General features: G+C 38.3%; 1 protein-coding gene across 1 annotated transcript; it reads left to right on the top strand.

Moving 5' to 3' along the window:
* Positions 1 to 334: 334 nt before the first annotated feature.
* On the top strand, positions 335 to 15052 carry tm9sf4 (transmembrane 9 superfamily protein member 4). Its single transcript, XM_040152943.1, has 18 exons — positions 335 to 355; positions 2763 to 2873; positions 3517 to 3616; positions 3823 to 3979; positions 4326 to 4470; positions 6076 to 6199; positions 6343 to 6464; positions 6891 to 7002; positions 7294 to 7364; positions 7580 to 7712; positions 8597 to 8678; positions 8796 to 8871; positions 9067 to 9150; positions 9729 to 9904; positions 10044 to 10107; positions 10379 to 10498; positions 13650 to 13739; positions 14109 to 15052. Exons 1-18 carry the CDS (start codon positions 338 to 340, stop codon positions 14256 to 14258), a joined length of 1935 nt encoding a protein of 644 aa, XP_040008877.1. The 5' UTR covers positions 335 to 337; the 3' UTR covers positions 14259 to 15052.
* Positions 15053 to 15228: the final 176 nt, after the last annotated feature.

Here is a 15228-nt window from a genome sequence, read left to right as displayed (position 1 = left end):
TTAAATGTTAAGTTAATGAGTTTGTTTGTAGGTATGAACTGCATTAATGACGGTCGAGACAAATCCTAATGGGCTAATTTAAAAATCGAACGTATGATAGTTAACAAAAAATAATAATGTTTTACTATTAATATATTCAAAGGAAGATGGGAATGAATACTGCAAACCCCTTTTTAAAAGATATTAATTTGTATTAGCAGTCATTTCAGTTCACTGTGGAGGTCAGAAATGACTGCTGATAAGCGATACTACAGTATTTGGCGCATCAAATAAAAAAAGAAATTAATTAATCGAAAACCGATACCTACCGCAACGTCACTAATGACACGTATTCAAAATGGCGGCCGCGGCTATGGTGAGTGGGAAAGCGAAATTTTTTTTTTTTTTTTAAACTATACATTGCTGATACTGTGTACCCACATTAACTCAGATAGAGTGATATAATCGTATGAGAGTATGGGTCTTGCATAGTCAGTAAACAAAACATAACCGTTAACTATGTGCGGATTTACAGGAGTTCTCTGCTGTTCTACTGTTGACGGTCTTGCTAACTGCTTGCTGGAGTTAGCTAAGTTAGCTAACGTTACCTAGCTTAACTGTCAGTGAGCTGTGGCTCATAAAACTGATTTGTATAATTTGACTAGTATATTAAAATGTACTGCTCGAGTATAAATAAACACATACTCGGTTTTTGAGCTGTCATTTGCTGTACAGCCAGGAGAAACCAGCTAGCCGAACTTTTGCTTAACGTTCGCCATAAGCAGCTGTATCAGGCATCGTCTATGTGAGGTTATTGCCGGTGTAGCAAGTTGAAAGTGCTGAAATATGTCAAGAACAGCAGCAGATCGCCTACAAAATACAAGCACAACATGAACGAAGACTGTTTTTGTCATTTAACTGTGCTGGTATTTTGTGATAAGAAATGTCGTTTGAGTCAGCAGCCATGCTGACTAACTTCCTTCAGTGCTAGATCATAACTCAGAATGTCTATCAACTAATACATGTGTTCCCCTTGGACTTATTAATCATGCGTGTTTCACAGTACTAGATCATAGTAATAATTAGGCTTTTTAACATGGGACAAGAGGAAATTACTTAAATTATACCATGCCTCTTAAAGACCTATTATGATTACTCTGAAGTGGTAAAGGTACGCTTTGGCAACGACTCCATCCTTATATAGAATCGGTAAATCCAGTCCAGTTACCATTTACCAGTCCATTTAAATTGTATATTGGGTTCAAGTGTTGACTCTGACTCGGCCACTCTAGGATAATAATGTTGTTATCAAACCATTTTTCTGTGCTATGGCTTTATGTTCGGGATTGTTGTCTAACTGGAAAATAAATCTTCTCCCTAGTATCAGTTCCCATGCCGACTGCAGCTGGTGCCTCGAAAGGCATGTGGAGGACTCTGTTTCCCACAGACCTTCTGGCAAACAGAAGCATAGATGTCATGTGAAGTCTTACTCTTTGGCTCTTTGCCATAAAGCCGCCATCGCTGAATCACCTGGGCGACATTTGTTATGCTCATTATTTGCCATTTCAGCTTTGGAACCCTATAGGTTCTTCAGTGTCAACAGGCCATGACTGAGAATCTTCATAGATTTTTTTTCTCACAGGAATACTCAACGGTCTGCTCCAGGCAGATTTACAGCTGCGCTATAGTTTTTTCCACTAAAAAAAAAACATACTCTACCATACTGTGGGAAATGCAGTGCTTTAGAAATATCCATATATTCTTACCCAATCAGTACTTTTCAAGTCTTTGATTTGTTTGGAAAGTTTTTTGACTCCGTAATATAGTTTGTTTGTTTTTTTTTTACCAAGAAATGTGGTGTGAATACTTTTTAACACTGATCAGCCACAACATAAAAACCACTGACAGGTGAAGTGAATAACATTGATTATCTCTTTACAATGGCACCTTTCAAGGGGTGGGATATATTAGGCAGCAAGTGAACAGTCAGTTCTTGAAGTTGATGTTTTGGAAGCCTGAAAAATTTGCAAGCTTAAGGATTAGTGTTGTCAAATTGTCCAAATATTATGTTTGATTATTCCCTCTTAAAAAACAAAACAAAACAAAAAACACACACATACACACCCATAAATTAGAACCTTTCGAATATCTATTTTTGCAGATTATGTCCATAAGAGAGAGACATCACTACTTGGATGCATATTTTGTGCCCTCAGGTTGCTAGTGCTGGAATGGTAGGCTAAGTGCAGCTTATATAGTTTGCTTACAACTTTATCTCAAGGTTTCACAATTTTGCCTTCTACTGACCAAAATCCAAATCACACTCTCTGCGGCCAAGTTGGGTTGTGAGCTCTCTGCCATCATTACAACACAGCTGTTGAATTATTTGCTCATTTCACCTTGACCTACATTTCATTTTCAATCAAGGAAAGTGACCTTGTGTGATTCCTGTCCGTCATGCAGTGCATTCAGCGCACTGGCTCAGGCCCATGCGAGAATTTGCGAAGCAGACAGCTGCAGTAGGATATTGTGCTGTAACTTTATTCATTTTGCCAGGCAAAGTACATCCCAATATGCAAAAGCCTTAATTATGTTTCTGGGTAAACGCTGAGAGTCTCTGAAATTTTAGTTTAGTTGGTTTAATGCTAGAGGAAAGCCAAGCATCCTTAGAATCTTTTTGTCTTGCATACATTCACAATATACTTTTATTTGTCAATTCTTTTTATAAACACACATCATGTAGTGTTTGTCTGTGTCTTTATTTGGTGGTGTCTTTGTTGCAGGAGACGTGGTGGGCCTTGCTGCTGTTGACCTTGTTGCCTGTAGTCCGGCCCTTCTATGTTCCTGGAGTCGCTCCCAGGGACTTTCATGAGGGTAACATGGTAGATATTAAGGTAAGACTAAAATTCATTTGATCAACATTTCACAGATTAGCAGAATCATTGTGATATGGTTATTCACAAAGGTACTGTGTTTGAACCCAACTTGGGCCTTCATTTGTGAAGTTTTTCTGATCTTTCCATGTTTATATGGGTGTCCACTTTCCACACCATAAACGTGAATGTTAGGTCGCCTCGCACCTATAGTTTGGTTCATTTGGTCTGGATCAAGGAATAAATTGATGCTTTGAAGCCTTTTAGTTCTGGTCCATTTCACGTTCACACTGAATTACTACAAATGAACCAAAAGTATGTAAATCTGCCTGGATGTATAGATGAAAATGTATGGTTTAACAGGTTCTTTCACAGTAATTTTTTGTGCATTTAGTTGCACATTAAAAGATAAAATTATAAATAAATATATGTATACAAAGACATTTACATATAAAAAATATATTTTATGCCAGTTGTCCAACAGTCTACATTGTAACTGGGCAGGAAATTAATTCTTAATGAACACTGGTCTTACTGATAATTTTTAGACAGCCAACAATCAAAGTAAAGTTTCCAGTGTCATCCAGACCAAGCTGCTGTGAGTGTAGTTTTGCATTTCACTATGCAGTATCTTTGACTCCGTCAGATATTTTTTTTTTTTCAGGCAGTGAAGCTGACCAGCTCCCGCACCCAGCTTCCTTATGAATACTACTCCCTCCCTTTCTGTAAACCAGAATCTGTTTTCTACAAGGGCGAGAACCTGGGTAAGTGGACTGCGGCAGACATCTGGAAAGTGGTCTGGGAAGTTTCTATAAATTTATAATTTAATTTGACCTGATCCTATTCAAGAAAAGAAATGTTATCTTACATGCTGCAATTAAAAAAATAATAATAATAAATTATTTTTGAAATAGTTTTCATATACATATTCTGTTTTTTTTTTTTTTTTTTAAATAATTCTCTTTTGTAGGTGAGGTGTTACGTGGGGACCGTATTGTGAATACCCTTTACAATGTTCAGATGAACAAAGACAAGAAATGTGAGATGGTGTGCAACAAGAAAAAGCTCAGCATAGAAGAGAGCAAGCTGGTTGCTGAGCGAATCCAGGAGGAGTATTATGTTCACCTGTGAGCATCCGTTCATCGCTGTTGTTAGCAGTGGGAATCCTTCTAAATGCTAATCTTGACCTATTGCTTTGTAGAATATCAAGCATTAGTTTATTTTTAAGCAATGTTTTTTTTTTTTTTTTTGGTGACTCCAAACTTTATAAGTCTAAGTCTGAGCTGATTTGTCAAAAATTGATTGGAGCAGATCTACTTCTTTAGTACTTTGTACCAGCCAAAAACATAGGTAGAAATTTTTTTTTTTCTAGGCCTTATATTTCTGAGATAACCTGGTTGTCTAGCATTTAGGGTTTTTTTAATGTTCATTAAGCAAAACATAACTAATTGAACACCTCCCTGTGCCTTTCAGTATTGCAGATAACCTGCCTGTTGCCACCAGGTTAGAGTATTACCCCAACAGAGATGCAGGAGGTGAAGAGGAGGGGAAGAAGGATGTGGTGAAAGATATCCAGTTTGAACATGGCTACAGACTGGGCTTTGTTGACAGCAACAAGGTAGACATTATCTAGCATTTTCTTGTCTTTAACACATTGCTCAGAGGTGGAGAAAGGTGGAGAGTACAGGTAGCAGATGATCAGAAGACTTCAGTTATAGATTTGCATTTTGCGCTTTCTGCATCTCTTTTCATTGTTTGCCTTTACTGATCAGCTTCTTAGTATGAACGATTAGCCCTACTTGTCAGACAATTACATTTATTTAGATTTTAATTTACTTATTTATCTGTTTAGTTTATGCTCTTTGCGGTGGTTTGAGAAGTAAGTGGGACCCAAGTCAAGGAAGTTATGTGGTTGTTTGTCCTATTTGATCAAACCACTCCAATGCAAGAGACTTGAGAGTTTATCTCAACATTTTTTTTTTTCTAGGCCTTATATTTCTGAGATAACCTGGTTGTCTAGCATTTAGGGTTTTTTTAATGTTCATTAAGCAAAACATAACTAATTGAACACCTCCCTGTGCCTTTCAGTATTGCAGATAACCTGCCTGTTGCCACCAGGTTAGAGTATTACCCCAACAGAGATGCAGGAGGTGAAGAGGAGGGGAAGAAGGATGTGGTGAAAGATATCCAGTTTGAACATGGCTACAGACTGGGCTTTGTTGACAGCAACAAGGTAGACATTATCTAGCATTTTCTTGTCTTTAACACATTGCTCAGAGGTGGAGAAAGGTGGAGAGTACAGGTAGCAGATGATCAGAAGACTTCAGTTATAGATTTGCATTTTGCGCTTTCTGCATCTCTTTTCATTGTTTGCCTTTACTGATCAGCTTCTTAGTATGAACGATTGCGTCCTACTTGTCAGACAATTACATTTATTTAGATTTTAATTTACTTATTTATCTGTTTAGTTTATGCTCTTTGCGGTGGTTTGAGAAGTAAGTGGGACCCAAGTCAAGGAAGTTATGTGGTTGTTTGTCCTATTTGATCAAACCACTCCAATGCAAGAGACTTGAGAGTTTATCTCAACATTTTTTTTTTTCAAACTTTAACTTTGATCGTTGAAACTAAATTCTTAGGGGTTTGAAAGTAACTACATGTCTTGAAAAGCGCGGAAAATTTTAGACGATTTATCCACTGATCTTTAAATTATTGCAATATTGATATTAATTGCTATATTCTTCATATTGTTGAGAGCCATCACACTCGGGGTTGAACTAAAAGTCAAATTGTACGGTATTGTAATGTAGCCTGGTAAGATTTGCAAGACTGTGCGCGCGCGTAAGTGTGTGGGCTTGTCTTATGTGTACAGCCATCAACTAACCTCACTGCAACAATTTTAAGTAAAACATTCATGGAGAAAAACTTTTGAAGTCTCTTGTTGAAAATGTTCTGGTAATATTCTGGAACAAGCCGCTTAGAAAACAATGGGAACTAAGTAACACAGGCAAAAACATGTTTTTGTCTTTTTATTTTCATTTTTTGAAATTGAAATGTGGAAAACAATGAGTGCATGTCACCAGCGCAGCAGGACATACCAGCAGTACTAGAAAAACAGCAGAAGTAAGCTTGGGGTTTTTTTTGTTTTTTGATGTAGGACTAAAATGATGTTTGACGTTTAAGGGTACTAATTTTTCTCTTGCCCCTTCTCTTTTCTCCCTCACAGTTTTATCTGCACAACCACCTGTCCTTCATCCTGTATTTCCACAGGGAGAAGCTGGAAGAGGGGGAAATTCACAACTACAGGGTGGTGCGATTTGAGGTCGTACCTCAAAGTGTAAAAGTAGACGGTAGGTGTCAACAAACTCCAAATAGCTTGCGCAACGTTTCTGACCAATGGTGATTAAAAACGATTTGCGTAGAAGGAGTGGCCAGTGAAGTAAAAACTGTTATAAATGACTATTTGTAACACTTACTCTGTGTTTATTCTTAGATCTGAAAGCAGTGGAAAATGAAAAGACTTGCACCTTGCCTGAGGCCAGTGGCTCCGCCCCCCAGGAGATTGACCCAACCAAGGAGAATGAAGTCCTTTTCACCTACTCTGTCCACTGGGAGGTCAGTGACTGCTGCATGGATTCTCAGTGACTTGAAACATTTTGTAACTAGTAGGCAAACCAGTCCGTAATCCTGAATAAATTCCTAAAACCTCCCACGAAAAAACAAAAATGAGTTTGAGTAATTTGTTTTTATCCTCATAAGCATCTCAGTACTGGCTGTCTTTGAGACCCTTTAAACCGTTTGTTCATTTCAAATAAAGTGTGCTAGACTACGACAAAGTCAAAATAAAAGAAAATGTTTTACTGTCCAAATACTTGCAGCCTGCAGTTGGAAAATGTATAGTTTATTAATTGCCAAGCACCAAGGTCAAACAATAAAATTCAAGTTCATTTTCAAGCTGTTGATTTTTCTAGGATATGGCATTAAGCAAAGCTAGATAAGTGTAGAAGAAGGACTGCTGAGGCTCTTGTTTCCTCTCTGCAGGAGAGTGAGGTGAAGTGGGCATCTCGATGGGACACGTACCTGACCATGAGCGATGTCCAGATTCACTGGTTCTCCATTGTCAACTCTGTGGTGGTCGTCTTCTTCCTGTCTGGTATGTCCCAAATTTTTCACAAATCCTGATCTGCTCAACTGTCATCTCATAAATGTCCACATCAACACAACAAAGCACTGTAGGTCATTAGGCCCATGGACTTGAGAATGTGATGTAAGCCATTAAACTTTATATTATGTCATATACAAAAAATAAATCCATAAAATTTATTTATAGATATAAAAAATATACAAAAAATAAACATAGTTTGATGACAGTGTGGTAATTGTTGAGAATTCTGTCTTTCTAGCTGACTGAAATCTTTCTCGTTCTCTGCCTTTTCTCCCTCAGGTATTCTAAGTATGATCATCATCAGAACCTTGAGGAAGGACATTGCTAACTACAACAGAGAGGATGACATAGTAAGAAAATACACACCCAAAAAGACAGTTGGCATGGTTGCAACATGTCTTTGGGGAAAGAATGCTGGTTACGTCTTTTAGAAATTGTATAGATCAGAATGAATTAATTTTAGGGTAACTGATTTTAAGTGTCACTGAAATCAGATTTGATCTCTTGATGCTCATTAGATCAGTATATTCCAGGCACTGACCTCATTTTTCTTCTCCCTAACTAGGAGGACACCATGGAGGAGTCAGGATGGAAGAATGTCCATGGTGACGTCTTCAGGCCGCCTCAGTATCCCATGATCCTCAGTTCTCTGCTGGGCTCAGGGATCCAGCTCTTCTGCATGATCCTTATTGTCATCTGTGAGTTTATTTTCTCCATCATCAGTTCCCTATAGATCTAGACAGTGTACATCTCTCCCGCAAGGGTCTTTTCCTTTCACTTATTCATAAGTGAAAGGGTAAAACATGAGTTAATATATATGGGTATATGGGTAAAACATGAGTTAATAATTTGATTAAGATGACCCATGGTTCACATTAACCATACTACCCCAGCTACCTTATTTCATGATATGAATTGTTATGAGTTAATGTCCAGAAGAATGTGCGGTAGTCTAAAATCACTTTATTGGTGTTTATTGTTTGTACCTTGTACTGAATTTTGCCAAATACGGTTTCTTGGCCATGTGCAGTGACTTCCCGGGGTCTTGTCATCAGAACCAGGCAACCGGAGAAGGAAATTTCACTGGCCCAGCTAAGAAATAGTTCCAGTACATAACCCTCTGAGGAAATATAACATGTTAACTAGAAAGCTTTGGAGGTGTTGCAGGGCTCTACACTGCAACCACTTTTGCTCGCATATGTGATTGAAAATTAGAGTGGGCAAATGTGAAAACTTACTTGGGTGTACTCAGCCACAGACTGTTCATTAGGTTAAAGAAGCATCACTCTGTAATATCTCTGTAAAGTGGACTGAGTGTTTCTGTACTTCAAACATCTCTAACAGATTGAGTCTTAGAGACCTCTCTAGTAAACAATCAGCTGATCACGTCACTTCAATTTCAGCAGTCAAAATCTGTCAGTTGATCTTTCATTCATATCAGATCAATAAATTAAGTGGATTAACTTTTAGTTCTCCATCAGGACTTCAGTCAAGTAAATATTGAAAAATGAGACAGTGCGTGGTTGTCAGTGTATTCTATGAAACATTCTTACCGCCATGTTTTCCTGTGTGTGCGCCATAGTTGTTGCCATGTTGGGCATGTTGTCTCCGTCCAGTAGGGGAGCCTTGATGACCACTGCTTGCTTCCTTTTCATGTTCATGGGGTAAGAGCCATATTCATCTCTCTGATCCCCATTAAGAAAATCCCAAAGAAGCCTCTTTTCAAACAGTGCATTTGTTTGATTTTACACTGCTTTTTCTTGTGGATGTGTCCCCTCCAGTGTATTTGGTGGCTACTTTGCTGGCAGACTGTACCGCACACTGAAAGGCCATCGGTGGAAGAAAGGAGCATTTTGTGTGAGTCAATAAATTAAATCCTCAATGTGAAAAAGAATGTCTCTCATTACTCCTGAGCAATGCAAACCCAGTGTTTGTTTTGAGTTTTGCAAGCAAGGCCACCAACTTTTTATGTGTGAATGAAGGAACATTTTACAATTGGTGTTTACTGTAAACAGCGAGGCTAAGCTTGTCTTTGTTTTGTCTCCCCTGTAGACAGCAACTTTGTATCCTGCAGTGGTTTTTGGAATTTGCTTCATCCTCAACTGTTTCATCTGGGGAGAACATTCCTCTGGGGCAGTGAGTATCATGACTCGCAAACACACAATCTAAAATGTATGCATTCAGTGTACATTCATAGCAGATTAGGAAATGGCAAGCTGTTAGGTTAATTACTTTACTGTAATTGTGATGTTATCACATTCTAATACTTTTTTTAAAGGAAAGATTTACCCTAAATCAATTTTAACATGTTAAAATGAGACTATGTAACTTCCGTGAAAAGGAATAGAAAGTTAGATTCTTAAGCAGTAAAACATACCTTTGCTCATTTCAGTGCACACAGAGGTTTTGATGCTACAGACTGATTTTGTCATCTTTCTTCACTTGTGGTGTCGGCATACTTTTTAATAAGTCACAGATTAACATTTCATTATTGAAACGTTAATCTGTGACATGCTGAAAAAAAGTGTAACAGCAGCACAATCCAAGAAAAGTAATAAAACTAGTTCGGTATTATCAGTTATACATAGGGTGGTTGATATAACTTCATGTTCTAATTTAAAGTTTATCGGTACAATGACATGGATTGTTACACATTGTGCTTCATCTTTTGACAATTCTTCCTGTGTCCCTGCTCTCTTCTCTCACCCCATCAGGTTCCTTTCACCACAATGCTGGCCCTTCTGTGTATGTGGTTCGGTATCTCCATGCCCTTGGTCTACCTGGGCTACTACTTTGGCTTCCGCAAACAGCCATATGATAACCCAGTACGCACCAACCAGATCCCTCGGCAGGTCCCAGAGCAGCGCTGGTACATGAACAAGTTTGTGGGGTGAGTGTTTAACCAAGCTAACAGTCTGATCATTATCTTTGACCAAAAGCTGGGATGGCTGATGGCTGTGGTGTAGGGTTTGAACTTTTGAGTTGAGGCATGCTCTTTTGTGATATAATGGTTTCTTTTCTTCCACTAGAATCCTTATGGCTGGGATCCTGCCATTTGGTGCTATGTTCATCGAGCTCTTCTTCATTTTCAGTGTGAGTGCAACTGCTCTGCTATACATTGTGATCCGTTCATAGCCAGATCAGATCATTGTTTCATACACACACACAAACACACACACACACACACAAATATTGTGTGTGTGTCTGTGTGTGTGTGTGGTATTTTCTTGTCTATCTCAGTAACTTAATACAGATAGAAGCTTTATTAGTTTCATTTAGAGGATAAGTAACTGAAGTGAAGTTGGTGACTTAGTCCTCACACTCACTGTAATGTCAACATCAATTTGTGTGTCACCACCTACAGGCCATCTGGGAAAATCAGTTCTATTACCTCTTTGGCTTCCTGTTTCTGGTGTTCATCATCTTGGTAGTCTCCTGCTCTCAGATCAGCATTGTCATGGTTTATTTCCAGCTCTGTGCAGAGGTAAGTTCATTGATGCTAGGTTCGAATACAGATAAGTAACGTGTAATTTACCTTTCTCTTTTGGATGCCAAGTATTTGATTAAAATGATGAATGTGGTAATTTGGTCAGGATGCTCTGCAACTCATTGCCAGAGGGCACCTGGTTGAACTGAGCATCGAAGGGATGCTTGTAATAAGAGTTCATATAAAAATTGTTGGAATAAGCACAACTTGAGCTTTCTGGGGATATTATTTAGGCATGTTGATTCTTACATTTTTCAAAGATCAAGTAGTCATGTAATACAGTGGCAAGAAAAAGTAAGGTAACTCTTTGGAATTATCTCTATTTATGTATAAGTTTTGCTTAAAATATGTTCAGATCAAATATGTTCAGATGTTCATCTAAGTTACAATTATGAACAAACACAATCTATTTTAATTAATAACACAGATCATTGTATTCTTGTCCATAGTGAATGCATCATTCAAAGATTCACAGTGTAGGTTGGAAAAACTATGTGATCCCCTCAGCTAATGACATCAACAAAAGCTAATTGGAGTCAGAAGTTAGTAAAACTTGAGTCCAGTCAATGAAGCCAGATTGGAGGTGTGTGTCAGAGCTACTTTGACTTATAAAAAACACTTAAACATTTTGAGTTTGCTGTTGAAAAGAGGCATCTGCTGATGTGAACCATGTCTGGAAAAAATAGATCTCAGAGGAGTTACCAGCAAGAACTGTTGATTTGCATAAAGCTGGAAAGGGTAACAAAGTAATCATAAAGAGTTTAGATATTCTTCAGTCCACAGACAGACAAATAGACAAACTGATAAATGTAAAATGGAGATAAGTTAGTACTGTGGCCACTCTCCCTAGAAGTCGGTGCTCAGCTAAGATGACTCCAAAGGTACAACGCAGAATGATCAATGAGGTAAAAAAAGAAGCTTAAAGGACTCATTGGAATTTGTTAACATCTCTGTTCATGAGTCGACCATACACAAATCATGGTGCATGGTTGCATGGAGCATGGTGACCATGGCAGGACGAGGAAGCTGCACAATTTATGGTGTTGCAAAGGCTTCACACTCCACAAAGCTACTGGGAATAGGTTGTGGACCAATGAAACTAAGGATGAATGTTTGTGAAGAAAATGCAGCCCTATGCATGGTGTAAAAAGGGCTCTGCATATCAAAATGACAACCTCATCCCAACAGTGAAGTATGGGGGAGCGAGCATCATGATTTGGCGCTGCTTTGCTGCCTCTTGGCCTGGACAGCTCGCCATCATCAAGGGAAAACGAATTCCCAAGTTTATCGAGGTCTGTTACAGGACAATGTCAGGGTGACTGTCCACAAGCTGAAGCTTAGTAGAAGTTGGGTGATGCAGCAGGACAACGACCCTAAACACTGAAGTAATTCTACTACAGAATGACTTCAAACAAAGAAAATCCAGCTTGTGGAGTGGCCCAGTCAGAGCCCAGACGTTAACCCAACAGAGATGCTATAGAATGAGCTCAGAGAACCGTTCACACCAGACAGCCTAAGAATATGGCTGAGCTGAAGTAGTTCTCTTAGGCAGAACGGTCCGAACTTCCTCCTGAACATTGCGCAGGTCTGATCTGCAGCTACTGGAAGAACTTGTTTGAGGTTATTTTTGCCAAAAGAGGTTCAACCAGTTATTAAATCCGAGGGTTCACTCAGTTTTTGCACCAGCACTGTGAATGTTTAATGGATGTGTTCACTGAAGACACGCAAGATTATATTTATAAAAAAGATCAAATCACTTTTTGTGACCAATTAATGCAGAAAACCGGGTCATTCTAAAGGGCTCGCTTACTTTTTCTTGCCACTTTTTCTTGCCATGAATTTACTTCCTCCATGGCAGTAAAACATGCTGCACAAGCCTTCAGACATTCCCACAGGTTGAACTGGGCTAACAAAACACAAATAAATTAAAAGACTTATTGTAAACAGACTTGAAGACACAGGCTGTCTTAGTAACATTGAGACTACAAACAACCCATAATGCAACACTTTCTCTAGGAGACACTTTTTTAATTCAAAAAGAATATCTGATGATGTGAATAATATGCTTTTTCAAATTTCCTCTATAATCGGGCCAGTACGGTGTTTTAGAATGCCATCTTGACTCACAGCACCACATTTTTTCATCGGAAGATGAAGCAGAGTTTCCAAAATGTAAACAAATACAGGTTAAAAACCAGTGCTGAAGTTGTAGCCCAAAGCTAACTCACTGACTCTACAACAATGTTCGCCTTCTGTTTGCTGTCCACAACACATTCTACGAACTGTATTTCCAAAATTCAGAACATGTTTATTATATATAGAAAAAAGAAAAAGAATTACAATGGGAAATAGAAAATCCATTAATATTAACTTTGTTGTTTGTTTGTTTTGTTTTTTTACTATAAATACATTTTTTGACATTGGTAAGGCTCCGAATGTTCCAGTTAGATGGTTCTTACATCTCACGCTCTCTTGTTGATTGATATACTGATATTTTATGTCTATTGAAAACGTGGGCATAAAGGCAAAAAACTTCAACAATTTTATATTGTATAAAATTTCATAAAAACTGTCCTTGAACATTGTACTGTACAACTCAAATTGATGGCATTTCTGGGTTGCAAACATATCCTAAAAACAATATATGTCATGTCTTGCTAAGACATGTAGTGACTGTTAAAAGCATGTATATAAAGGTACTAAAAACTGAGCAAAAGAGCTGAGGTTTCAAAGGGTTAAAGAGCCAACTAAAAAGCCAAAGCGTTGATGCTTAAGGAGGAAAAACAACCGCTAGATGGATTTTCTCACAACCAAGCCAGCAACCTAAAATGTGTCCTTACCACTGCTTTATATCGCATTAGGAAATCACATTTTAACCAAATATAAATGCTTTAGTTACATCTTATAAACCATTTATAGGCAATGTCTAGTAGTAGAATTTGCAGTGTGAAGCAAATGCTGTAGTGTTCACTAAAAGTTTGTGTTGTCAGTATTGAAGTGTTGTGCAGTTAGAATCAGAGTAAACAAACAGTTTTTGTTGCTAACATTACCAGCAGTACACAGCTCCACTGGTCCTACCTGAACCTTATCTATGTTATCTGTACACTCACCCATGCGCTGTGTTGTCTCTGTCTCTCCTCACTATCAGGACTACCGGTGGTGGTGGAGAACTTTCCTGGTTTCAGGAGGCTCGGCTTTCTACGTCCTCGTTTACGCCGTCTTCTACTTTGTCAACAAGGTAAAATCCCTGTCTGACGCTACTGCAGCTTAATAAACCAATGCCTTAATAGTATGGAGGGAAATTAGACTCAAAATGGTCACAAATGTGTATTACGTGATCTACAAATTAAAAATAAGATTTACACATGTACAATGATATGTGCATAATTTTGGGTTTTCACAAATGCATGTTGCAATCCACACACAAATACCAAGCAATTTGAATACATGTAAAAGGATTTTACAAATGCACACATCATAACCCGGATAAAAATGATTATTTTATGTGCAGATTTTTAACTTTAACTTCAACTTCAAAGCCAAAAAAATAAGATGGGAAATGGAAAGCATGCCGAAATTGATTCCTCCTCTTTTTATTCCACCCAAGCTGGACATTGTGGAATTCATCCCCTCCCTCCTGTACTTCGGCTATACGACCCTGATGGTGCTGTCATTCTGGCTGCTTACGGGCACGATTGGCTTCTACGCAGCCTACATGTTCATCAGGAAAATCTATGCTGCAGTCAAGATCGACTGAGTCATCACCATCGCTTCTGTTTTCGGGGTTTCTGTTTGTTTTTGTTTTGTTTGTTTGAACTTTTTTTTTTTAATATATATATTTTTTATTCTTCATGTCCAACAAGCACTGACTTGTGTGTAGAGGGCACGAGAGGGGTGTTTTTCGGTGCAACAGCCCCACCCACTGGCCTCATGGGGAAGAACAGCAAGGTGGCAGAGCTAAACCAGCTGTTCCTCTCTCCCTCTCTCCCTCGATTCTTTCCCCCTCCTCTCTCCAAGACAGAGACTCAGAGGGAATTCACCTCTTATGGGACAGTTCATTTCTTCTGCTGTTTCACCCTGCACACAACACAGTGGGCCAAAGCTTGTCAAACAATGGTTTCTGCACATTTGCGTTTTGTCTTTTTATTTTGTGTCTTGAGTCTAACTTATCCAGTTTTTTATTTTTGTCATTCAAGGATTTATATCTGAGTTATTTTCTTTAAATCATCTCCTGAGAAGCTATTTCCATCTACTTTCCTTTCATAAATTCTTTCTTTACTTTTTCCATTGTCTCTGTTTTCAAATGTGACTTTGGTTTCATTTCAGAGACTTTACAGATCAGGGAAGGATTGGGGAGTCTAACTGTGGTTATGGTGTTAACGTTGTTGTGTTGAACTGATATGGATGGAAATTATGCTGGGAAGTTCTACATTGTAATACAAGAAAGGATAAATTAAATGTTGTATTATTTTTTACTTCAGTTTCCATGTCCTGGTGTGACCATGTTAACCACAACTGTAATCAAAATATTAGCCTCTCCTTCCAAAACAATGGGTCTTTTATTAATGTCAAAATATTGGTCCATTTGTTCTAACTGATACAGAACAGTTCTGAATGGGACTAAGAACCTGATGCCGTAAAGCAGTGAACTGTTGGGTGAAGCCGCTGGAAAAGCTACAGTTAACACAGAAATAACAAGAAGGACCTTTTTGAATTAGAAAGTCTAC

Source organism: Xiphias gladius, chromosome 18 (assembly GCF_016859285.1).
Source record: "Xiphias gladius isolate SHS-SW01 ecotype Sanya breed wild chromosome 18, ASM1685928v1, whole genome shotgun sequence".
In the NCBI taxonomy this organism is placed as follows: domain Eukaryota; kingdom Metazoa; phylum Chordata; class Actinopteri; order Istiophoriformes; family Xiphiidae; genus Xiphias; species Xiphias gladius.
This window is presented reverse-complemented; position numbering and strand designations above follow the sequence as displayed.